The 25952-nt window shown below is 40.6% G+C and overlaps 2 protein-coding genes across 2 annotated transcripts in view; one reads left to right on the forward strand and one right to left on the reverse strand.

Annotated features, from left to right (window-relative positions):
* The window catches only part of GNAZ (G protein subunit alpha z), a 41012-nt gene extending 34541 nt beyond the window's left edge, over positions 1-6471 (reverse strand). Inside the window, exon 1 of the mRNA XM_082066330.1 lies at positions 6434-6471. The gene's annotated coding sequence lies outside the window, so the exon portion shown is untranslated. The remainder of the gene's footprint in view (positions 1-6433) is intronic.
* The window catches only part of RSPH14 (radial spoke head 14 homolog), a gene marked incomplete at both ends in the record, with an annotated part of 69084 nt that extends 44072 nt beyond the window's left edge, over positions 1-25012 (forward strand). Inside the window, 3 exons of the mRNA XM_082066331.1 lie at positions 22127-22352; positions 23654-23787; positions 24771-25012. Of these exons, the coding sequence (XP_081922457.1) occupies positions 22127-22352; positions 23654-23787; positions 24771-25012 (602 nt within the window). The remainder of the gene's footprint in view (positions 1-22126; positions 22353-23653; positions 23788-24770) is intronic.
* Positions 25013-25952: the final 940 nt, after the last annotated feature.

Below are 25952 nucleotides of genomic sequence, written 5' to 3' on the forward strand. Positions count from 1 at the left end.
TGCTATAACAGGCATCACCCCTTTCTTTTGGATCAATTCTTACAGAAATTATCATGCCTGCATGATTTCCACATTATGAAATTGTAGTATTTTCTACGTGGTGTTCATTGCTTTCCAGTACCAGATGACACAACTAGCAAAGCAACATTAATTAGTCAAACAAACAGAGAAACTCAGACACTCACAGTCTTGATCTGAGTAGGGGATCTGACTTTTAAGATCTGAATAGGGAGAAACGGGGGTTTTTTGTGATCCAGCCTTCATTGTAGAGCCAGGTTGGAGCTGCCCAGATCTCAGCATGGATTAGAATAGTTGCCAGGTGTGATCCCAAGAGGCCACAGTATCAGTGGCTGTTCTTGGTTTCCTTGATGGCAGAAGCGGGGGAAAAAGGGCAGAGTTGCTAGGCCAACAACACAACGAGGAGAGAGGCTTCTCTCGTCACAGCCCTGGTTAATATCCTCTGCAAACATTTAATTTTAGTTTACAACCCGCTTGCACTGGCAGAGAATGGAACCGTAGCAGAACCAATAATGTAGTTCTTTGTCTATGTGGTAGGTTATTACTTTACCAGTGTTTTAACTTCTGTTACATAGAATTGCACCGTTACTCCAGGGTACAATCAGTCCTCTTGGGGAAAATGGAGAATTGTAACTTAGTGTTAGAAGTCACAGATGCCTACCTCTTGTTGATGTTGGTACCTGACACTTTAATTTGTTTAGACCACTATGTATTTCCTTGACCTGTGAAATCAAATAATATTGTACTGATATAATAGTATGCACTGATGTGCACATCAGCCTAAAATCTTGCTACATTTAAAAAAACAATTGCTAATCCCTTCAATTAATACATTGTGGAAATTAGTAGGTAATAATTTATTCCTGTAACTTAAAAAAATTACATGAAGTCTTCAGTATTCTATTTCTTTTTGTGAGCGCACTTGCAAAAAGCAAACTTGACACACCTGTGTAATCGCAGTCACGAGGCAAAGTTCAGATTTGCTTTTGGGAACATTCACAGCAGGAAACATAATCAGAGGACTTATGCACATCTAGTCAGGGAACAGAAACAATCTGATAATAAAACAATTGTTCGAATTTGAAGCAGGCTAGCCTTAGAAATTGAAATACCAACATAAATGTCAATGATTTACAAATTAAGGTAAGTTTATGTTTGTAGACATAAATGGATTGAAGAAGAGGTTAAAAACATGTCTCTGGAATGACTGATTAAGGTGCGATTCTACCATTACTGAGCAATACGAAATGAAAGCTCAATAGATTCTTAGCAATTGTAAGAATACACAAATATCTGCCTGCTACAAAATGGCTTCTCTTATAGCACCCTGACTCTGCCAAATTTAGAAGGCCAGGCACAGAAAGGCTCTTGAGAGGAAATCTTCCTGCCAGGACCACTTGCAACAAAGGTATTTTGTGGGACACTGTTTACTTGATGGCAGTACAGAAAAGTGCTCCAGTGCAACAGTGTTTATTCTGGTATATTTTAGTTTAGAATGGATTTGATTAGCATCATATGCATTAATTTACTGGTGGATTTTAGTGCTTTAAATGATATAGAAAAAATATTTATGTGGTATTAGTTTGAATCCTCTTCCATAGCGTAAACACTAGAGAAGGTCACCAGCTAATATCCCAGACTTCCTTTCCTCATAAGATATCCCAACTGAAAAAAACCCCACTCTAATTCATATATATGTATAAATGGATATTATCTATCCAAATGAAATAATATTCTGTTAATACATTCCAAATACTTGGATTATATGACTTGTGCTGGTAAATATCCAGAGAAGAAACTTTTTATTTACAAAACCCCCAACCTAATAACTCAGATTGTATTATTTTCAAAAGGATTGTCCCTTAGATAAAAAGTATCCTTTCGAATCACACATATATTTCTCCTTTAAAGGAAGAAATATAATAACAGGTGCATACCCCATCTAAACAGCCATCCCCCTCAGAGCTAAACATCCAGCTGTGGTTTTGTTACTATGCCATGACGCTTTCATTAGAATTGGTAACATTTCAGTTGAATCGTGATTTTTCCTTTCACAACACAATGGTGTCAAATGTATTTGTGCATCAACACTTGATATGCTGTCTAATTGTATTTGCATTTGTGTGGTTTGTGAAAATAAAGGTAGTTATCCCACATTGTCTTGATAAGGTTTGAAAATATAGAAAGCAGACACACAAAATAAGGGTAGGAACACACTGGAATTGTATGCTAGAATACTGCCAAGATTATTAGGAAAAAACAGATAAGAGATTTGGATTACTTGTGCTGTTTCAGTGAAGTCTTTCCTCCACAATACAATAGCATTGTTCAGATAAATTCAGAGGAAGAAACCAGTGTGCTAGCCTAGTTATTATAAAAGGTCAGTAAGTAGGGAGTAGCAACTGTATTATTACTTACAAATATTTATGGTGAACCATGAAAATATCTTCATAATTAACTAGTTAAGATTAGTTAAATATTACCATATAGACAGTAAGAGTCCAGATTTATCATGCGCATGTAGCTGGCTATCCCTGAGCGTGTGAGCCAGCGCTCCCATCGCAGGCAGTGCAGGGAAACAGGGGAACCCAGAGGACGGTTCAGCTCAGCCCAGGACAGTGCTCAAAAGCTGGTCTGATTAATTGCATTGTAGGAATCTCTTTCTCTCTCCATCAGCTGTAAGGGAAGCCTTAACAACTACTCCATCTGCACATGTCTGTGTTATAAGTATCTAAAAGCGATGAGAATTATTCCTCCCAACTTTCAAGTCCAGGGAATTACTATTTAATAAATCTACTATAAAAATATCAGGTTAACAAGTTGTTAACAATTATTCTCTTCCTGGTCATTATCGTTTGTGTACATGGGCAAAATGCATACTTAGAATTTGAATTCAGTTTTACAAATTTGCCTCTTTATCTTTTTCTATTGGCCAACGTGTTCACTGCTAATTTCACAGGCTTTTTCTGTAACATAGAACTGTCTGGAAATGTTATCACACTTGTCCTTTTGATGTGATGACTTAGCAATCCAGAGGAGAACCAGCCCTCTGGTATTAGGGGCTTAAAGAGAAAACAAGGGCAGAGGAAAAATAGGATTTGGTAGGTAAAACCATGTTCTCTAATGATACATTGGATGTCCAGTACTAAATAAAATGTTATTCTGGGGGGAGCTGAGTTCCTGCTGCACCACAGGTGCAGCTACAGAAAAAAAAACCACATGGAAACTGTTGCCTTCTGAAATTTTGCCATATGTTTTGTTAGCTGTGATTGTAAATGTATTTAATAGTAGCAAATGTTTGAAGTCTAGCTAACACAGAAATGAAGGCATGTTGTGTACTTCACATACCTTAAATTGCCAGGGACATGGAGAATCAATATTAGTTGTTTTGAATCAGTCTAGTTTTTCCCTTTTGTGGTTATTCTTTTGTCAATATTGTAGTTGAAATTTGGACGTCTCAGTCACCCCTCTTGGATTCTGAAAAGTTTAATAAAAATGTGAACTTTGAATATAACATACAAAGTGTAAGTCAAATTCTCCCATCAAGTAGACTGAAGAGAATCTGTTTTAACTATTAATGGATGTGGATTTATTCTGGATATTTTGAGGATCACAAGGAACAAAACTTAACCTTTTGTAATAAAAATGGGACAATTTTTATCACCAAGTATAAATAATACCATTTTATTTAAGTATGACAATATCTTGATTGTGAAGGGCTCTGGTTTAGAAGTTCTCTTAGATAAAATAAAATAGTTAATTGCTTGTGTAGTAAGCTGTTACTGCCAAAGGTGGGCAATGTCAACCTTCACAGCATCTGTAGGAACACCACCACGATTTTAACAGTAAAAAGAATATTATTAAAATAATTGATAATTTAAAAATTAGAGTTTATGATGCAAGTAGAGAGTTACTGAATTTGTCATTGAGACTATGACCGTGACCTCGCTGAAATCAGCTGTAAAACTGGTCAACATTGTTGTTCCTAGAGGGCATGGAAGAACCCGATCAGTGAAACTACACGTGCTTGTATTGAGCCTGGGCTCTCGCCCACTGAAATTAGTGGCAAAACTTCCCATGAGTCCTGTGAAAGCAGGCCCAAAACTTTAACCAGAAACAGTCAGATTCAACTCTCGTTTTCAGTTACACAGATCTGGAGAATCTCTTCTGAAATACGTGTAATTACTGTGATTTATCCCAAAGGAATTGGGAGTATTTTTCTTTAATTAATGGAGGGGAGAGAGAAAAAGACCATTCGCTTTTATTACCTCATCACTGCGCACCAACCAAGACACTATCTGCTGTCAAAATCCTTATCTGCTTAAGCTGGAGAGGAAGAGCTGACTTCACCATTTAAGGATTTAAGCTTTTATTCTCTACTGAATTTTCTGTTATCCCTCTACTTATCCCCTTCCCCACTGCTCAGCAGGTAGATTCCTTAAGAAGGGCCAACTTCTCTCTAGGTTTCTTAATGTTAACGTACCTCATTCCATCAACGTGTAATCTGAACTGAGACACCCAGCAGACTTTCACTTCAGTCCTTCAGGACTACCTGGCTGGTTAGTTTTAGATTAGCATAGTTAAATTCAAAGCCAAGGCCTGTAGCTGAAACACTGAGCTGTATGGAAAGCTCACTAAATTCCAGGTAATACCTCCAGAAGAATCATTTAACTCTGTTCACCAGTGGTCAATGAAGTGACAGGTACATCATCCTCAGAGGGAGGTGTAGCATTCTACACGTAGCATGCAGTTTATTCAGGTCTCTAAGGTCTATCGGCAGAATAAAATCTCCAGGGCCTTATGCAGAATTAATCTGCTTTTCATTCCTGATAAGCCTGCATATGCACACAGAAGTGCGATTCTTCTTTGAAAATGCAAGTCAGTGCTTGGGTAACGGGTGATATAAAGAGATTTTCTGCTAAATGTGCCATATAACCAAGATGTTTTCTTTCAATTGCACCTGTCACTGGCTTCTTGAAGACTGGAACTTCATTCTTCTATATATATAGCACTATCCTGCAATAACGTCCTCTATCCAAGGGCAGGGATCGGTGCTTTTTGCATGATAGCTTCCAACCAAAGGATTTGATGGAGACAGCCAAGTTAATGGCAAAAAGCTCTCTGTCCTGCAGAGCTGTATCTCTTCAGCTAGCAAATAAGTGCCCTGTTGAAGAAAACCCACTATTTCTGCCTATAACAGCACCTAAGCCATCAGCTCAGACTTCAAATGTCTATATCCATAAAGTCACAATCCCCCCTAAGGAAGTACAAAATACATACTCATCTTTACTCCTTCATGATCCACAAGTAGATGTTCACAGCTCTGTGTTTTTCTACCTGATCTGCTGTTGTAACCTCTGTAGATGAAATTTTGACAGCCACCAAAAGGGTGTGACCCACAATGGCGCGAAATATGGAGCCAAATAAAAATCAAATTGTGCGTCCAAGAGTATGAGTAAATGGCTATAAAGAAAAGCTGAAGGGAAAACAAGTGAATTTCTCTCAAATGTTGCACAGGAAAATGTTGAGATAGCCCCAGTCAGTAGCCTCCAGAATAAATACTGCAAGAACACACATTAAACAGCTTCTACAGTGAAACAGCCAAAACCAGATCAGTACTATCAGCAGAAATTAAATTGACATACATTTGTCTGTAGCTCTCTCAGCTAACATCGATGGGCTGGGGGTTTTGCATATGAATCACTCACCCGAGATCCAAATGCAAAGATACCAAAAAACTTGTGGTTCACAACTGCAGATAGAAGCCGTCCACAGGTGCAGACTGATACAACAAAACCTCCCCGTTCCTTCACATGCATGAGCACACACGAAGAGGTAGAGCATCCCAGCTCCGCAGAGCTACCCATCCTTCGAATGAGCAGATGTGACTGTTGAGGGAGGATTTTTTGCTGAAATTCAGCAGCTAAGAGCCTTTTCTGATGGAACGTTAGGCAGTCTGCATTTCCCTGGGAGGAGGTGCTACGTAGCGTGGAGGTTCTTCACCCAACAGGCGGAATCTAATGGATTATCTTTCTGAATCGTTAAGAGAACGAAATGGACCTTAATGAGGCTGGTATTGGGTATTAATGGGTTACAATCCAGGCAAAGAAAGGAAGATTACTTAATTTTGTAAAAAAGGGACCAAGCTGAAGCAGCAGCTGATAGAAGGCCAGTATCCCCTGAGAAGGTCATTTTCACTGTATCAGCAGCCTGTCTCCCCTTACTATTTTTTCTCTATACACAGCAAAATATTTCTACCTCACAGTGACACTCATCTTTTCTTTCAACCACCAAAATAATATCTTGTTGTTCCAAAATGACATCTGTTTTTTCCTGCTTAAGAAGTCAATTTTTATTTTGGAAGCACAGGCTAAACTGATTTAAGAGAGAAAGAAATGCAGGATGTTTCACTCACCCCTTCAGCACCAGGCAGGCAGCCTCCACCTCCTCAGTCCACGGTGCAACCGCTCGCATCCACTGACGCTTCTCCTCTCCGCTTTGGCCCTTCTTCACATCAGCATCTATGATTTGCAGCGAGCAGGCACACGGCGACTGCAGACACTAGCCCCACAGCCTCGGCAGGAGAAAAACCCTGCCCTTGCTCATTTTCTCCCTAGGAAATAAAATTTGTCAAAGGCAGCTTTTTTACGAGGCGGTGACGGAAACCTTTGCCCGGCGGCCCCGCGGGAGCCAGGGAGGTGCTCCGCGGTGTGGCCGGGAGCCGGGCAGGGGGAGCGGGGCTGGCTCCGGAGGAGGAGGCGGAGGCTGCCAGCCCGTTTCCAAGCCAACGGCGGGGGCACCGCGGGCGGGGCGGCGGCGGCGGGCGGGCGGGCGGCTCCGGGGCCGGCGGCGGCTCCTGCCCGGGGGGCGGCTCCTCCCCGGGGGCGGCCGGGCCCCGCAGCCCCCCCGGCCCGGCTGCCGGCGGCTCCGCGGCGCATACGGAGCTGAGCGTTGCCGGGTGGGTTTGGGGCTTTTTTCCTCGTCTCGTTGGCGGTGCTGCACTCCCGCGTTACATAACACGCGTGTTCATACGTGTTCCACTTCCCTGCGCTATGGGCTTTGCCTCTCTGCACAAATGCATTTATCTTCGTGGACCGACTGAGCGGTTCCATGTTCTCTGCAGCAGTGCAGTTCATGGCTCTGTCAGGATTATGATTTTTATGATTAATTTCGCAATGCATATTTTAGGGGACCGATCAAGCTGAGAGACAAGTCACATACATGTTAGAATGATGCAATCAAGGGTAAAGGGAGAGAAAACAGTTTCTTTAGTTACATGGAATTTACTGTTTCCATTCTACTTTTTCCATCACCATTCAATTGCTGTCACTACTGTGCATGTATTTTCTTCTGCTTTTCCCTTTCTGCCTCTCTCTTTTCCTGTCTGTTGCATTTGTGTCTGGGTAATTTGGTGCAGCTTTTTAAAAGTAATGGGTATAATTTTATTTTTATGTCATTAATGGATTTACCCTATTTATATTTTACTTTTTTTCTAGTGTCTTTTTCCTTTTGCTCATACTACCATACTAGTTGCGTTGCTGAATATGAAGCCCTGATCGAATAGCTGTGATTTCTCCCTGCACTGCTAATTTTGTAAACATAATTTGTTAATGATACACTTTTGCTTGAGACAGCAATAGAGACTTTCAGACACAAATGGAATGCACTCTTTCCCACAATAAGACCAACATAATACAGTGCAGAAAGCATCTCATTCCTGTAAATAATATCAATTCCAGTACTGATATTATTAGCAGAACTATAGTACAGATGAATTATAATAATGAAATGTTTTAGTCTAAAACCACAGTGTAGCAACATATTTTTTCCTGTACAGAAATAAAAGCCCTGAATCAGTATATGGTGTGATGGGAATTTTCCTATAAGTAACGAATCTTAGGTCTTGTTCACCCTAGAAGAGTTTGCCAGCACATCTAGACTGGAACAGTTGTTCTGGTAAACTCCTAGCATTTAAAAAAGAAATGTGATGTACATAACTTGCATTGTTCTCCCAGCAAAATTATAATATTGAAATCATAAATTTGCCCTGCTTTGATTAAAATATATCATCTCTACAGTTTTATTTTTGAATTTTAGCTTTCAATATATATGCACATGGTTTTTGGTGCATTTATATGATCAGATAGTGCTCAGTTTTAAAATTCTAATACTGTTTTGTTTTTCAAATGTACTTTTTAATTGCAATTGCATAAATCTCTGATATGTTGGCAAGGGAATAGAATAAAAAACTGTAACTGTGGTAACTGAGTAGCCTAGATAATAAGATAAAAGAACAATAATGAGGTGTACAAGTTTAATCTGCTATTCCATAAAGAACAAGTAGTTACTATAGAAACTGTCACATTACATGTATCTTCAATATAGTACTTTATATGTGAGAAGCAGCATCTTCCACACATTAACCAACTTTGGCAGAAATAACGGCATCAACTACCATCATCCTGTGTAGGAAGATCATCGTTTGCATTCCATCACTTTTAGGTATTTTCAATTGATACAACAAACCACTTTCTTTCTTGCAGTTTTGAGGGAGGCCCCTAACTGTAGATCAAATTTTGTCAGTGAAAGAGTTACAAGCATGCAGGGCGTGAGTAACGGAACAGGTCTTTCTCTGAGAAGTTTAAGTGGTGTTATTTCAACACCACGGTACAGGAGCTTGCTGTTGATTAATGGCAGAGTTAAAACTCAACTCACCTGAGAAATAAATCAGCAGATATGTCTAAGTTTTCTTCAGTCTCACCCTGTCCTGCACCCAGAAAGTCTCAATTAGGGCCTTTCACCATGCATTGATTGCACTTCATGTAGCTAAGCTCCCACAGGAATTTAAAGAGAAATACATGTCTCAAAATAGCACATACAGGTGATTAAATGCAAAAGGCAAATGACATATAAAAACATAGTTATTGAGCTCAGTACTCTAAATGTTGTTCTTTGTATATGGGTAGACTGAAAACACACAAATACATCTGGAAAGTGAATAGTTTCCGTTACCTTTTTTTGCCTGGAAGCAGGAAACAGTAACTTGAGAGAACCATGACAGTCTGACTGGATTCCTGCTCCCTCTTCCGTGTCAGGCAGGTTGTGCTATTTTTTCCCATATCAGAACAGGTTTCAGTTTGAAGAGAGTAGCATTTGCCTGTTGAGATGGAACATCTAATATGCAGCTTACTGGAACCCTTAACTGCACACGTTTCACTCAACTTGCCAGGACTGTTCATTGACCAGAAGCCAAATCCTTGCCTGTGCTTTCTGTTTGGGATCAATCAAAATAGACACATCCATACATGTTTAGTTTGAAGACAATAGTGCTGAAACAGAAACATACTCTTAAGTGGAAAATCCCATAGGGATTTTTCTAATCAATTACCCTTTATGATAACATGACAACATCAAAATATTTATATGCACACATGCAATGTTCTTGGTGAATGTACATCTCCAAATGATAGAGGGTAAATTGAGAGGCCACATCTGGTCTATAATAAAAATATAATAAAAGACATTTTGTATTTCATTCAATTTTCTACCAAACACCCTCTTTGTAACAAGCAATTGTAGATCTGGGTTAGATATTTATAGATGGGTCTGTGATTCTCTTTGAGCATGAAGAACTGAAGAGAACATTTAGAGAAGAAGAAAAAGGCTGTATTTTTATTTTTAACCATTTTTTCCTCACATGGAAGAGTTTAAAATAGCATCAAGTACAGATGACTGGGATCTGATATTTATAACTATCTGGCATACTGTTGCTCTGTACCAGTGACTGTGAGACTGTGGGGAAAAAAAAATCATGAATGCACCTTCCAGCAGATGTTATCAGCCTGACCTCCTTTGGCTTTATCATTTAGCATGGAAATTCACTTTCTACCAGGATGCCACCCTTTTATCTTCTCACATCCTTCAAGTAACTGGGGGTTTCACTTAATATCAACTGTTTATTCTTCCTATGAGGTCAAATCATGGGAAACATTCGAGAGTGTGGATCCAGATGATGAGTTACAGCTGATACCCCACTCAGCTGAAGCAAAGGACTCCTCTAGCTTTCAACAGACAAAAATTTTAAAAAAGAAACCAAACCCTAAAAATGTCAAGTACCTTGCATCTATTCCTTTACGGTTTTATTACATACCTCTGTCTTTGCAGCTCACGGCCACTGGCTCAGCTGCTGAGTCAGCAGGTGCCACTGAAGCCAAGTTTAGAAAAACAAGGATTAAATGCAGCAGCTGGTGAGAGCTGCTTGGAGGAGTGCCGAGAGCCCTGGAACACACTCTGCTCCTCTTGGGCGGTTCATTTGCACAGCACCCCCATTTATCCTGTACTTTCTGATGGATACACGGACCACAACTCCTTCAGAGTCTCCATGGGAAGAAAGTTACAGGTACCATGAAGAAAGATGAAGGAATGTAGTTCTTTGTAAAGGGCCCATCTTTCAAGGCTGCATTATTATGGGAAGCAGTGAATGAATTCTTTGCTTTACTTTGTTTGTGTGTGCAGCTTTTGCTTTACTTATGAAACTGTCTTTATCTCAACCCATGAGTTTTCCCACTTTTACTCTCTTCCAGTTCTCTCCCCCATCCCACCAGGCACAGTGAGCAAGCAGCTGCCTCGTGCTTTGTTGCTGGCTGGAGCTAAACCATGACACGTTCAAAAAAACAAAAAGGAGAATTTAAGTATTGTTTCCTCATTCTTCACTATTAAGGACAAAGGAATGGGGAAAACAAAACAAAACCAGACCCCCTCAAACTTTCAAACTTTAACCCAAAAATAAAGTGAGGATCATTTAGTAAAGTCTACAACAAAAGATATGTGAAGTGTGAACAACTGCCAGAATCACCTGAGTTAAAAATACATAGATTCTTTGGGAATTACACCCAAGGAGATGCAATTAAACAGGGTCAGGATTTTTCGGAAATCAAAGCTTTTAAAACAAAAAGTACCAGCTTCAGATGTCCTAATAAAGTGGTCTGAGCAACAGATGACTGGTTACTCCTGGGATACCCTCTTCCCTCCTGCAGTCTTCCTGTTTGAAGGTTTTCCACTTTGTAAGAATGATTAAATATTCATGGAAGCAGTGAGTTGAAAGTAGGTCTGTCCCACCTGAGGATACAGGTAGGCAGGTTTTGTTTAACTTTTGCAATAACAAACAAACAAAAGGAAGAAATGTATTGATTGCAAATATTTTTGATTTTGTCGTTGATGTTCTTGCCACCTGAAGAAGTATCAAATTGGGGCCTCTAAAGAATTATATATATTTTTAATATATACTTAGAAAAAAATGTTAAAATCTGATTTCAAATTTCCTTGTCTCCTATACATGTGATAATTCTGCTTCATGTTGGAACCAAGAGATATAGCTACAATTTCAGCAGGCACTACTATTTTATTACCTTGTCATGTCTGATTAACAGGAATAAGACATTGGTAGTTTATAAATAAAAGACTGAAAATTTGAGAACACAAAAGGTAATTCTGGGAAGCTTTGGAAGAAGAGCTGGGGACATTCAGGGAGCTTTACTATGGAGACTTCAGGAGCCAGAGCAGTTCTGTAAAAATTTGGAATACTGCTGTCTGGTCTGAGTAACTTAGAGAACTGTACACCTATGCCATGCCAGTCCTGTGGCTAATTTTGTATCTATAAGACATAAACAATAAAGATATCACATACATCCATCTACCAACTGGTGGTCATTTATGAAGTACAAAGTAGCTTTAGCCAGTTGTAAGTGATCATTATCCTCTTTTGTGAAGCATTTTTCAACAGAGGAGTGAAAAAATGTACAAAAGGCTGTTTGGTCTATGACTACATTAGTGGTAAATTAATAGAAAATGCATAAATGTGGCTGCTGGTTTTTGTGATTTACTACTCCTCTTTTTAAAAAGTTTTTGCTCTGTCAATGTCCTGTGCAAGAATAATTGAAATAACAACCAGCCGTGACTTAGGAAGCAATTCAGCCTCCAGACATAAGTCTCCAGGACCATTTTCAGCTTTCAAGGGTATCCGTCTGCTCCTTAGAAATGTCCAAGTGTCCTGCAGGTCTTAAGCCATACCTGATAGTCCCAAGTGATACCTCAAGATACTAAAATGACATTAGAAACCTACATTTAGCCATCTGAAGCACTTTCTTACTAACTTGGTAATGGAATCAATGAAACAGGCAAAGCACATTACGCTAACTTTACCTAACAAATGAACTGATTAAACTGATAAACACTTTATCAAATCTTTCAGTTAATGTAGTTTTCAAACTTACTTACAACAATGTTACTTTTAAAAGCGTATTAAAACTGAGGTAATTTCTATCAGCTGATGAAATAGTTTCTGGTATCTGTTGGAGTTGTTGCAAATATGATTCTCTGTTTCTGTTTAACAGTTTTGAATACTCTGGATAAAATGTTCTTAAGGATAAGCACATTAGCTGCAGTGTTCAAGTGCCTCTGCTTAATCTGGCATGCTTACAGAAGCTAGACCTAATATTTTGGGCCAGGTTAAGTAACAGGTTCATTTCACTGTTGTTGTGGCTTGGGTCCTACTGCACTAGTTGTTCTTCAAATAAATGATGAAAAAAGCCTTTTTTGCAAGAACGCCGTCATTCATTCCCTTAGAGAGCCTCGTTCAGGAAAGCGTCTCTAGGCAGAAAAGGCGTATACTGTTAAAACGTGCCTGTTTGTGATAGACGCCTTTCAGCCAGCTTCTGGGATTTACAGCTCGCTGGAGGAATAGGGCTCTCAACCCAAGAACAACATTTACTGGGCAGGCACTTCAAAAACACAAATCATCCTGAAAGCAGCCCCAAACCTTGGCAGCCTTGCGTTCAATTAAGATTTAGGAATTTTTCACTGCTGGAAATAAATTATAGCCAAAAAAAAAAGCTGGAAAGCGCTATTCTAGAACCTCATTCAGAACAGAATGCATTTTTCATTGAGTAGTATAAAGTAGTGCTCCTCAAGAACATGATTTCCCATGGAAAACATGGGATGTGCAAAGCAGGAGGTGTGAGTGGCAAGTGCGCTTCCCTCAGCCCCAGTCACGGCACGCAGCCCTAATCCGGATGTGCTGCTTCTGCTCGCATTTCAAACAGGATTGCCAAAGCAGACCTTCTGGAGCCAAAAGGATTTCACCCACCTGTAGTACTGTATTCTCCTTTTCCTAGAGGTTTTATCAGCTCTGGGCTTTCAGTTGCGCTTGTCTTGGCACCAGCATAAGCACTGGGAACCGTAGCATCAAAGGGACTTACTGCAGCTTTGCCAGCTGCTACAGCAGCAAACGTAAGCAGTGGATTTGTCAACACTTCCATTTCTCCAGTTTCTTCTTTGGAATTTTCTACCAGGTCATTTTTTAAGATAGAGAAAACCAAAAACACCAAAAAACCCCACCAACCAAACACAAACACCAAAACTCTCCCATTCTAACAATGAAGAAAATGTAAAAAGAAGCACTAATACAATGAGACTGAATTAATGTTCCATTTAACCTCCTCTTGTTGTCTTCGACCACTATTTGCAGTCTTTCAGCTGGTTCAATTTTTGGTCTGTGCAATGATTCATATATTCACAGCAAGTTTAATTTTCAGGATAAAATTCCTCAGTATCTGACACGCATTCTAGACATTTTCTTCCTTTAAGCCTCTCATTTTTATTTATTGTTTGACACTAGTATAATCAAATCTATTCAGAGAACTTTCATATACCTCTGTTTCTGATTGTGATTCAGTTATACTATAGAAGTTCAAATAATATTTTCACTATTTTAATTATATATTTCTCCTAAGGAACAAAACTGAAAAAATGACTGTTCTTTTACTTCTGAGCACACGTGAGGTTAATTTACAGAATCCCAGAATGTCAGCGGTTGGAAGGCACCTCGAAAGCTCATCCAGTGCAATCCCCCCGGCAGAGCAGGAACACCCAGATGAGGTTACACAGGAAGGTGTCCAGGCATGTTTGAATGTCTCCAGAGTAGGAGACTCCACAACCTCCCTGGGCAGCCTGGGCCAGTGTCTGCCACCCTCACTGAGAAGGAGTTTCTTCTCAAATTTAAGTGGAACCTCTAGTGTTCCAGTTTGAACCCATTACCCCTTGTCCTACCATTGGTTGTCACCGAGAAGAGCCTGGCTCCGTCCTCCTGACACTCACCCTTTATATATATCTGTAAACATTAATAAGGTCACCCCTCAGTCTCCTCTTCTCCAAGCTAAAGAGCCCCAGCTCCCTCAGCCTTTCCTCACACGGGAGATGCTCCACTCCCTTCAGCATCTTTGTTGCCCTGCGCTGGACTCTCTCCAGCAGTCCCCTGTCCTTCTGGAACTGAGGGGCCCAGAACTGGACACAATATTCCAGGTGTGGCCTCACCAGGGGGCAGGAGAACCTCTCTGACCTACTGACCACCCCCCTTCTAATCAACCCCAGGATACCATTGGCCTTTCTGGCCACAAGGGCCCAGTGCTGGCTCATGGTCACCCTGCTGTCCACCAGGACCTTTTCTGCTATGCTGCTCTCTAAATTCACTAATTGCAAAAGGTGAATGTTAAAGATAACCAAAATGTTATCACAGTCATTTTGCTACGTAATGCTGTTTTGCAATACAGAATTCCAGTTGCACAGATTGTAACTTCCAGATATAGAAAGCTAAGATATTTAACAAAAATATTTCTTGAACTGCATTCCTGTTGCTTTATCTTTTTTGGCTTTCTGCCCAAAAGAGGAAAATATTTTTTAAAAAAATCTATTCTCTCAACAGAAGTTCTGAAAACTTGCAATTGCGCATTTCTCTGACATTAAAGGCATGTAAGTCAGTTTTATTAGTGTAAAACATTGCCACAGTGCCCTGAAGAGTATCTCTCCAAAAGCCAGGCGTTTTCAGACACCACAGTGCTGGGATTCACCCCACGACTCCTCAGGAGCTCTCTGCTCTCGCACAGCTGCCCTCGTCCCACTGAATTACTTTCAACAACTTGCAGCCTCTTTCCTTCCCACCCTGTCCAGCCACACAACCATCTGTGTAGGAAACGAGCTGTCCCTCACACATTTAACAGCCACCCTCTGTGACAGAGCAAACCTCTTTCTCTGTGAGAATCTTTAAAATATACTACAATGTAAGTAACAATCTAATGAACATTTGTCAAACTGATGTCATGTTCACATTACAGTATCAATTTCCCTGTAACTGAAACTTGCTACAGTCATTCTTAACACTTTCCGCACTCTTGAGGTGCATGTTTATTATAAAGTATAAAATCCAACATTTAGGTTGGTGTTTGCAAATGTGCCAGTCCAAGTTCTCTTCTGAACATATTCCCCGTGTTCTGCACGCTAAATTCACCCTTTTTTGTGAATGCTGTATTTCACACCAGGTACTTGTGGAAGCAGAATGTCTGCAGAGGCTCTTATGATTAAGGGCTGCACTGATGCCTTTTAGTGTCATCTTAGAGCTACACATCTACTTTACCAACCAGCAGATAAAACCAACAATATTTACCTGGAAAAGCTGAAGTGGGGCAGCACGGCGGTGGCTGAGGCTCAGCCTTTGGGGAGTAGTTCTCTCAACACTTTAGTCTTGTCTGCAGTAACTGGTCCGAGGACTTGGGCACAAGTAGCACATATGTCAGATTGTTTTCCTTCCTTCGTGCATTTTGGTAAAGATTTCCCTGTGGAGGAAATTAATAAATTTCAGGATGACATTTCTGTATTCATCCAAAAGAATAAGGAAAAAAAAATCACCCCTGCATTATTTTCAGTCTTTAATTTTTATGATTTTTAAAAAAACCTTCTCTGAATAGAGGAAAGGCACTTTGTCAGAGAAATAAGAGCCAAGAAATTTCCTGATTTATGTGACCAGTATTGCATGCAAGATCAATTGAATGCATGCTATATGTATGCACGTGCATTCACACGCTTAGATATGTAGGATGATCATGAGTGTATCTGCATGTAAGTTAAAATTTAGAAAACTTAAAGAAGATTAATTATATGGAAGGTGAAGGCGGGTAGAGTTCTGAAGGGCAAAATAGAAACACTGCAAAAGATATCAACACTTACACTTTAATGAGCAAGCAGACTGACAATTAGAGCTAGGAAAAAACATTGTATGTCAGTGTTAACTTTACTACTTCTATTTCACCTTCGTTTTGACTGTTTGCTTTCTTGTATATCAGAATGTATGAATGTAGTTTTATTAAAAGAAGCAAAAGTTGCTTTCATTTTGGAGACTGCCTTCTGACACCATGTGAATGACCAGCAATGGATTATACACTACAACAACAGAGAGCATATTGCATTATTTTCACTATAGTGATTTTGGTGATTTTACACCGAAGGATCTGAAACTGACACCAGTCAGCAGCAGAGTGCTTGTCTTGGTCAATTATTGATCTTACCCTCTAGATAATTCTCGTACAAAATGAGAATCCAGAATTTATTTTTCAGATCGGCAACTGTTGTCATCCTCAGGGTTTTCAGAGATGCTGTGATAAAAGACATTCTGTGGACAAGAATTTTTAAGTTCTTTTCTGCTCTTTTCATAGGGCATAAATGATTTAGATGGTTGCAGAAAGTTGCGGAGAGTCTTAATTAGTACCGAAATTACATTTTTTTAAAAAGTTAGTGTTTCTTGGGTTTCCGAACTGTAACAGACAAGTTAATATGGATGTATTAGTTGTAGCTTCTGTGTTAATTATTTTCAGTGGTGCTTTGATTTCATGATTTCACACATGCTAAAGCAAAGATCCTAAAAACAAAACCAGGACATGCAGGAATCTCTTTCCTTCTTTACTGAGGATTAGGAACCTCTTGTTTATCCGCCCAATCATTCCTGTTCCCTGTTAGACACGTGTTGGATTTGCACAGGATCCCCAGAGGCAGCCCCGTTCTGCGCTTCTCCAGTGCACTGCTGACTTTTTAATATTTTTATAACCTTAATTTCTATTTTCTTTTTCATTCAGACAACATCCTGAAATCCTTGGTATTGGAAAAATTCTCAGCAGTTTCAAAAGCAGATCCCATAATGCTTTTATGAAGTTTACAGCTATTGAATTTTTAGTGAGGATATAACAGACGCTACTATTGAGGTTGTGGTTTTATAGCTGGTAAATACCTAGGGCTGGCATAAGATAAATGCATTTAGCCAATGCACAGATGTGAAATGGTTCGAAATAGAACTGTTTACTATTTCCAGTCCGATACCAATATTGACAGTGTTTTCCTCGGTTCTCAAATATCCTGGAGTTCATTTAAACAGGGACTTTCCCCCTTTCAGGTAAGAGATACTCTTTGGCTGTAGGCACAGGCATCCTTTGGGACACTACTGTTTACTCCTGTTAAATTGTCATTGCAAGAGAATTATTGTTGCAAAGAGGAGGAAAATATTCAGACTTTCAAAGATGTCAACAGAATTTTCCTCTTCAGTTAGAAGGGTATAGGCAGGTGAGTTCTCTTTCCTTTACCATGCTCTGCCTCCTGCTCCACACTTACCAGACAGAAATTGCAGCCCAGTTTTATAGTGGGATTGTATTTAATCTATGCCCTGACACAGCCTTAACGCTGGAAGCATTGAGATTCAAAATGCCAAATCTTAATGTTAAATTAGCTGCTACAGGGTTCTCAAACTATGCTCTTGTGACTGGTGACTCAGAAATCTTCTCAGGGAGTCTAACGATTGTTTTTTCTCCATTTCCAGTGATGAACAAGGACTTATTAAGGAAGGTCTGCTGGGGCAGGATTGTCTGTGGTCATCTTGCCATTCAGAAAGGAAACATTATACAAGCACTGCATTTTAAATGCATATAATATATGCTAGCACTCACTACTTTAGTAAACACTTTGCCCCTCCTGAAATGGTGCTAAATTATTGCAGTGCTAGCGGGAGAGCTGCTAGGTCTAGAAATTCGGCTGGGATGGTTTGGCTGTTGCCGGTCAGCGAGCTGCCACATGCAGGGTGTGCCCCCAGCGCCGTCCTCCCGCTGGCGCTGCTCTGCCTTGCCTTGCGCGCCCCTTCCGAAGCAGAAATGCTGCTACTAAGCCTATCAAATAGTTGTTTGAACATCCCAAAGAGACATCAGAGGTGTTAACAAAACATTCACATCGTATAGAACCTGTGTTTACAGATTATTTTATTATGTTATACCTACACTGTATGTCACTTTGTAGCCATGCATGAGGCACATGCTTCATACTAAAACAAACATTTTAATAGCTCTGAGTTGAAAAATGATGTTTCTAAGAAGAGGGTTTGTAATGTGATTTAATTGATTTATGTAATTGAAAAAAAAAAACAAACAAAAAACCAAACCACACAAAACACCACTGTTATATACTATAAATTCCTCCTTTGTCTTCGACCAAATTGAATTTGTTTACATGCCCTGCAGCCATACTGAGAGAACAGAATAAATGGCAACTCCTCTTTGGGCCTTTTGATAAAAGAGTCAGGAAAGGGAGGATGAGAGTGGCCAGAGGGTTATGAGAAGGAAGAGATGAGTGCTCAGATAAAAGGCAGCCCAAGGGAAGATTACAAGTTCTCAGAAAAACAGATCAATAGTGATGTTAACTATGCAGCTGCAAATGTAACTATTTGCATTTTGAAAACATTTTTTCCCTACCACTTCACCACGCCCAGGGCATCTAGAACACTCTCTGCAATAGATAAATCACCTCCAAGAGGGTGGTGTTTTAATGTAAAGTCAAGATCCTGCAGATACCATCATATTTTTCAGTACACGACTGCTAGAAACACCAGCTTACCTTCCCCTCCTTGGCTTGCTCAGTAAGATGCAAGGATCTGAGACTGCTCGAATTTACAAGTAACTCTCCAACAACTTTCCACTGACTTTGTCTCCTCCCTATGCCCTTTTCCCTCCTCAACCACTCACCCTTTGGTTCCCCTGGGAGAACCATGATGAATTCCCACCTGGAAATTTCATTCTGTGTGTCAGGATAGTCTCTTTTTGTTGGTGGTAGTGGCCTTTCCTCTCCATCCTCTTTCTCTTCGCCACATTGAGACTTTTGACAAGGTCAAACAATTTCTCTTTGTTTCTATATTTATGTCTGGAAAGATTCCCTCCGTAGCATGAGAGCATTTCAGATAGGACAGCTTGACAAAACCAGTAGGTAAGAAAGCTCTTGGTACAGACACCTGGCTGAGTAAAACAAAACGCATTTTAAAACATGCAATGAAAATAGCCCAAGCGTTCCTACAAAACAAGCACCCACTGGCTACATATGGATTTCTAACCATAGAATAACTACTACTTAATGGCTCCACAAAATACAATAAAAGCTATCCTAGTTGACACTGTGTACATTATCTTACCAGCTTATTGAAACAGAAAGACATAAAGGGGCTTTGTTGTATATTTTGCAGTCGCCACTGCAGCGCGATAGTACGACTGGCACCAAAAGACGACATGATGTGCAAATACAACAAATGAGGGATGACTGAGTCAAAGAAACTCAATAAACATTAACTGGAAGGAACAGACTCAAGGGCCAATGGAAGCAGTCCTGTCTAGAATATTCTGGTTGAATAACTTAGAGCATAAGTGAAAGACACAGACACAAAGAGGTGAAAATTGGATGCTGATTGTACTTGCCTGCAATATGATGATAAAGTGATAAAGAGAATTGAAATAAGTTAATGAGGAAGATGTGGAAAAGAGGGAATTACAGAAAACTAAAAACAGAGGTGAAGATTATGGGCTAAAAAATGGCTACTAAGTACTTGAAAAGCAAGTGCAAATAACAGTAATGGAAACCTGTCTGGGAAAGAGAAAAGTACATCTACCAGCACAAGAAAGGTAGACAGAACGCTATGGCAATAGCTGTAACAGAAAGATGGGAAATGAAATTAAAGAAAGTAATGGCTTCTCTGGGCTCAAGCCAGAATGCTGACTGCTCTGTGCCAGAACAAGTCTCTGCTTGTGAAATGGTATGATGAAATGCTTATGGTATGACACTATCCCAAGGAAGGTTGGTATAGCGTGAATTAAAGCTACACAAAGGGTCTGGAGGAGCGTGGAGTTTAAACTTGAGTTCTCTGCTACTCTTATTTACATTCAGTGTGTTCTCTTATCTAGAAAGAATGAAATTACTTTAAGGTCAAGTACACCAGATGTCTTTTTCGTTCATAAGCATCACAGATCACCTGGTAAAGCAACTCTGCAATGAATAAATGCTTGCTACAGGGGATGTCAGTTTATAAGTCTGTCACCTCCAATTCATTAATCTCCCTCTGAAACTGTACCTCCAAAATTTTGGTTTTGTACTGATTTCCACAGCATCCTAGAATTTAGAAGCATGTGACTGTGTGAGCAGCCTGCGTATCCCAATTTCATGCACACAGGCCACATAGTTTCTTTTCATGAAAAACTTTGGGAGGAGTTTTAAAAGTTGATTTGAAAAATCTTGTCTTTCGTAGGCTCTTTCGAAAGACCATTGGGAAGTGTGGCCAAAGCAGCTCTGGCTGGGATTTACAGCCATCTGAGACTGCTGGGAGCTGCTTCTGTGGGAGCAGGGCGCTAGTGGCTCCCTCAGCCTGGGACTCCATAAGGCACCAGGTGTTCCCAGCCCTGTCCCGGCTGCCGTCTAACCCACCTATAACCCTTCTATACCTATAAGCTACGATCTAAACACCTGTAACCGCTGGGCAATGGAGTCAGCTCTGCAGGCTTTGCCTCCTTCTCAGCGACCTCTCCAACAGAGTCCTTTGCCAAAGAACGCACGTTTCCTTTATCATATCCTTCTGTTGGGACAGTATGAATGGGCAGGAGCTGATCCTTTAGAATTGTCTTTTCATTCCGCCAGGGGACATAAATGTAGTGTTGAGGGATCTTTTTACTATGAAATGCCAGCCGCACTCATCTAGTAATACACAGAGCCACGGCTTCAAAGAGAACAGTTTTTCACTTTCCTTTCCCGCTTTCTTTTTTCACTTTCCTTTCTGCCACAAGGAGAAATCCTCGGGTTTAGAATGCTGGTAGCCTTCAAGAGTGAATTGTCTGAATCTGGTTTTCCTTATTATTTATTTGAATTCTTACAACAACTGACCTCCAAAGGTAACACAGGTAGTAAAAGCTGAAATATCACCCCTAGGTGTTTCTTTGCGTTTGCATTAGCAGTGTTGTCCCCAATAAGGCAGTAACATAAGAAGCTATTCAGTGTCAGCAAAACCTCAGAAATCTGTACAACAGAATAATCTCTAGATTAGAATCACTTGATTGTCAAGTTGAGGGATTTCTCCCATGCACTACCAAGGGCCATTAAAATCTCTTCCCCTCTTGTCCTTTCATCCCCAACTGCAGAGATTCATTTGAAAATACCTTGATGACTCTTATCCACAAAACTTCCTTATCTAACCACATATGAATCACTTTGAAAGGAGCCACATTTCTCTTAGCAACCAAAGAATCAGTCTTAGCAACAAGACAGCTGGAGAATTTTGTGTTCACATAGTTACTCATGGACAGTACGTTCTGCTTTCTGCTTTCCCATGGCATCGCTCTTTCAGTGTTCAATTAGTACTGGGTAAGAAATGGTACAGATCAGACATTTGCTCATAGCAAATGATCTTTCTACCTTTGATGCTATTTCCTTTTGGAGATAGTGCAAGTACTGACTGCTGGAAAGCTCAGAATTTAAATTTCCCCATGACAGAATTACTACAAAGAAATATGTGAGGAAGCTGACAGTTTCCAAACCTCGACTTCCCCCACAGAAATCATAGTGGAGAATCAAAGTATTAGCTCTAAAGGGTGACATCTCAGCCCCTCTTAACATCTGTTCATGTTGAGAACAGTTAGAAAGGCTGGATATAAGCTGACATATATATGTGTGTGTCTATACACACATATATATACACACACACCTATATATATGTATTTGATGTATTTTCTTAGCAAGAATAATTTGGGAGAAATATTATAGTGGGGGAAACTGGGAACATCAGACAATTGCCGTGCTGAAGCATTGCTAAGATCCATTTGTGAATAGTTTCCATCTCTAACATGAGTTACCATATGTATTTTGATCCTATTAAGCAGGTAGAAAGAGTAAATGCACTCACACTTCACCCATGTTCCTTTTCTGTCTCCTCCCGTAGGGGCTGTTGACATACTGCATGCTGGTTTGATTCCCTTTCTGGTGCTCAAGTTGAAGACTGAGCCGGATGAAATCCAGGAGCTAATCCTGGATACGCTCTCCAACTGTCTACGTGTGGAGGCTTCTGAAGCTCTTGCAAATGATGCTGTTACTATCCTGAAGGAAAAGCTCACTCACTCATCAGTGGCCATCAGAAGCAAAGCAGCTTGGGTCCTGCTGGAAATCGGGTAAAGAAATCTATAATACTTAAGCCCAAGAAAATACTCATTTCATGAGTTAATCAATGTCATTAGTTTCCAGTTGTGTTCTACTACACATTGAAGCTGTCACATTTCACATGTAAAGCAATACCAACCTGAATGCGTATATAAGTAGAAGGCTTCTTAAAATCGTAACTGCTATAAATCACTCAAGAAACCAGATGCTGATGAGGAAATGTCATTCCTTCTCCTCCTATTTTTCTTCAGTATTGGCAGTGGTACAGCACTGCTGAGAAAAAATCCTTGCATGAGAAATTGTGTGAGAATAAGATGGAGGTAGGGAGGAGGTCTCTGATTTGTTTGGACAACTGCTCTCTTGCAAAAAATTAAAAGTCCTGGGAAACATTCAGTGTGATTGAGGACAAAAATAGTTTTGTGACACAGGCTGCTATATACGTCAGTGATGGATCAGAAAAAGCAATCTTTAAATTAAATTTGTTATCAAACACTGGATGAAAGGAGCAACTTAAGTCCACTGTCCTGCAATCACAAAATGTGATAAAAGTGCTCAACAGATGTCTAGTTTAAGAAGGTTTGTAGATCATGTAGTTTACATACCAATTGGCACAAAACGCTTCCTAACTGTTCCTATAACAAAGCAAGGTCTTATAGGAAGATAAAGAAATAGATAAAATGAATCAGAAAGAAAGCAGAAATACTCCCAGAGACAGTATAGACATCAGCTGTGTTCTGGTTCCCTGCAGTAGCCGGGCCATGTGAAATATTCCGCGCATTAAAGAGGCTGGAAAGAAAGAGAGAAAGTTGACCTGGGAGAAGATTTAATTGCAAACTCCTAATTTAGCAGATTTTAAAATCTGCAGAGGGTTCATCAGGGGCATGGGGTTCTAACTAAATTGTCATTAGGCCCACCAGCACACTTAATCCTACATCCTCGTACATGCCCATCAATCTCCAGCGTAGCATAGAGAGTTAAATAAAAAAAAAAATTAAAATCCAAACCACCTAAAAATAGCCAAAAAATTTGTTTAGCCTACACACATAGGTTCATCTGATATCACCGGTATCGCATCAGCACACGGATTTAATAGACACCATGCACAAACAGCCATCCACTCTCTTTCCTTTGTGGCTGGGCAGTGGCACTTGCCATCTGTCCAACAGTCCAAGTCTGTGACTGCAAGGAGCAGAGAGAGCAGCGCTGTGTGTGCTGACCCCGCTGCAGGGCTCCGGGCAGGGGACACGCAGGGGCGGCTGCACAGCTGGCAGACACACTTCCAGAAGGCAACTTAACCATCTCTTCCATGCAGTACTCATCCGGAGGGAAAAAACGCGATATGCGAAGAGGTTACTCCTGTGCTGGTGAGCCTGCTGGAAGATGCAGATCCTGAAGTCCAAGCTAGTGCAACCGGAGCACTGATGTTTGCGACTGTGAAACCTCAGGGTGAGAGGCAGAGGCGATTCTGTGGGATGCTTTCTGGAAATCCAGTTCTAGGCAACTCAGTACCAAAGCTTTTGCCCTCACCCCCCAAGTCCTCAGTTTTTGATAGTGTTAATTAAAGCTCTTCAACAAACTGTAAGATTAGGACATCTCTTCAGATCTGTCTTGAGCAACTATTTTTGCTGCCCCACAGTGTCTGGGGGGGGACAGTATATCTCACATTTCAATGACCTGAAGTAGGTCAAGAAATTCTGTATCTGCCCCACCTGCACCGTTTCCCTCCGCAGTGCTGCTCCAGAGGGGAAACAGGTTTCCATTCCAGTCCAGACCACAGGGACCCACGTACCTGAAGCTGCTCTGAATCACCAGCCCTCAGCAGAGCAGCACTGCTTTCTGGCAACTCTTTTGTGGTTAGAGGCAGTTTCTCTCTCACAGCTGGGAGAGGAATGAATATTAATAAGGCCTGTAGCTCTCCCAAGTAACTTACATGACACTGAAAATACTAACTGCTAAATTTTCAGTGTGATGAATGAGTAATTAGACATAAAAGACTCTTAATAACAGCAGTTGTGTTCCAGTCCTCCCCTGCAACAATCCCCCTGGCTTCTGAAGACAACACAGGAGTGAATCTCAGTGTTTGAAGTGTCTTTAAAAATAAAAGAGTGGAGAATGATCTTAAGGGCATTTAACCCCACCCCACCAAATAGTCTGTCCTATCATTCAGTGCCTCATATGTTCTTTGATTAGTTGTTGCAAATGAAATAATAACGTGCAAGGCAGATGAAGTTCACTGAGTGATCTTTTTTCTTAAAAATAAACAGCTGGCAGCTAGCTTTGGTGTTCACAAGAAAAGCACGTCCTGCCTCTTCACACTGTACCCCCTGGGGCGCCCAGAGCTGTAGCTGGGCAGGGAGCAGAAGTAGCAATTCAGAAGCAGGTTGATTTTATGTAATAACATGTTTTATAGGTGGTTTATTTCTCTACAGGGAGATTCTCAGCCCTAGGTGCTGGAGCCATTCCACCTCTGCTGAAGTTGGTTGCTGAGGAAACCAGCAAAGCCCGTCTGAGCGCAATCAAAACCCTCACCATGCTGGCCGAGGTACCAGAGGGCCGCAGGACCCTCCTGGGTCACACAGACGCATTTCAGCAGTGTCTGAATGATCCCTCTGAGGCGGTGAAAAGAGCTGCCCAAATCGCCATCCGCGTCATCCAGTGGAAACCTTTCTGAAGACAGGGTGTTTTGTAGAGATCTGTTGCCCCCTGTTGTTGTCTGCCTGTAAAGGTTGCATGATTATATGAGACTTTCAAAAACAAAACTCTCTATTTTGGTTACTCTCAATCAGTTCCTCCTGAAAAGTCATTTGTCACCAGTTTCACATCTATATTGCAGGTCTTGAGCAGAATAATGGGCAAAAATAAAGGCTGGGAAGTCTAGGAGTTATTTCCTGAGTTATCAAGATTCTTCTGTGATACAAGAAACTGATCCTTTTTGTTTTCCACATCATGTCCTCACCTGTTTATTTTGAATCTCAAAATATCAAACATTAATCAATAACTAATTATATTAGAAAGGTTCATAACTGACCTCTCCAGTAGTCTTGTCTATGCTGAGAAATTGACCTAACAACATGAATTTACATAAGTTTTGCTGCAAATATTTGTTGAACACTGGATTAGAACCATTCAGAGCATCACCACAGAAAAACCAATGCAATGTCATAGAAGGGCTTCCCCTAGAGAATTACGAGGCTTTACCAGCCTAAAATATCATCAAATACTTCTCAATATTGTTCTCAGAAACGGAGATGCTGACAAGACTGGTCAGCAGGGAATGTGGTGCAGACGGGCCCGCTGGCCTGGGCTGGGAGCACCTGGGTGGGCAGCCCTTGGTGGGGCCAGACCCGCTGCCTCCGACAGGACGGGGCTCTGGCCCTGCCTGCAACTGCTCATAGTATGAAACAAAAGTGCGTCTGTGTTTGTCCTAGTACTTGGTATTTTGTAGTTTTGTGCAGCTGTAATCTATCCTTTGAGTACTAAAATTAACAAATATAACGGGAATGGAAGTGTTGTGCCAGAACTGAAGAGTTTTGCCATTGTGGCTCACTTTTGGAGAAAGGAAAGGAAAGCTGATCCTAATGTTAGAGTCTAGTCCAACAGGAGCTGGATGA

The sequence above is a fragment of the Streptopelia decaocto genome (assembly GCF_964273445.1).
Source record: "Streptopelia decaocto genome assembly, chromosome: 15".
NCBI classification, from domain to species: Eukaryota; Metazoa; Chordata; class Aves; order Columbiformes; family Columbidae; genus Streptopelia; species Streptopelia decaocto.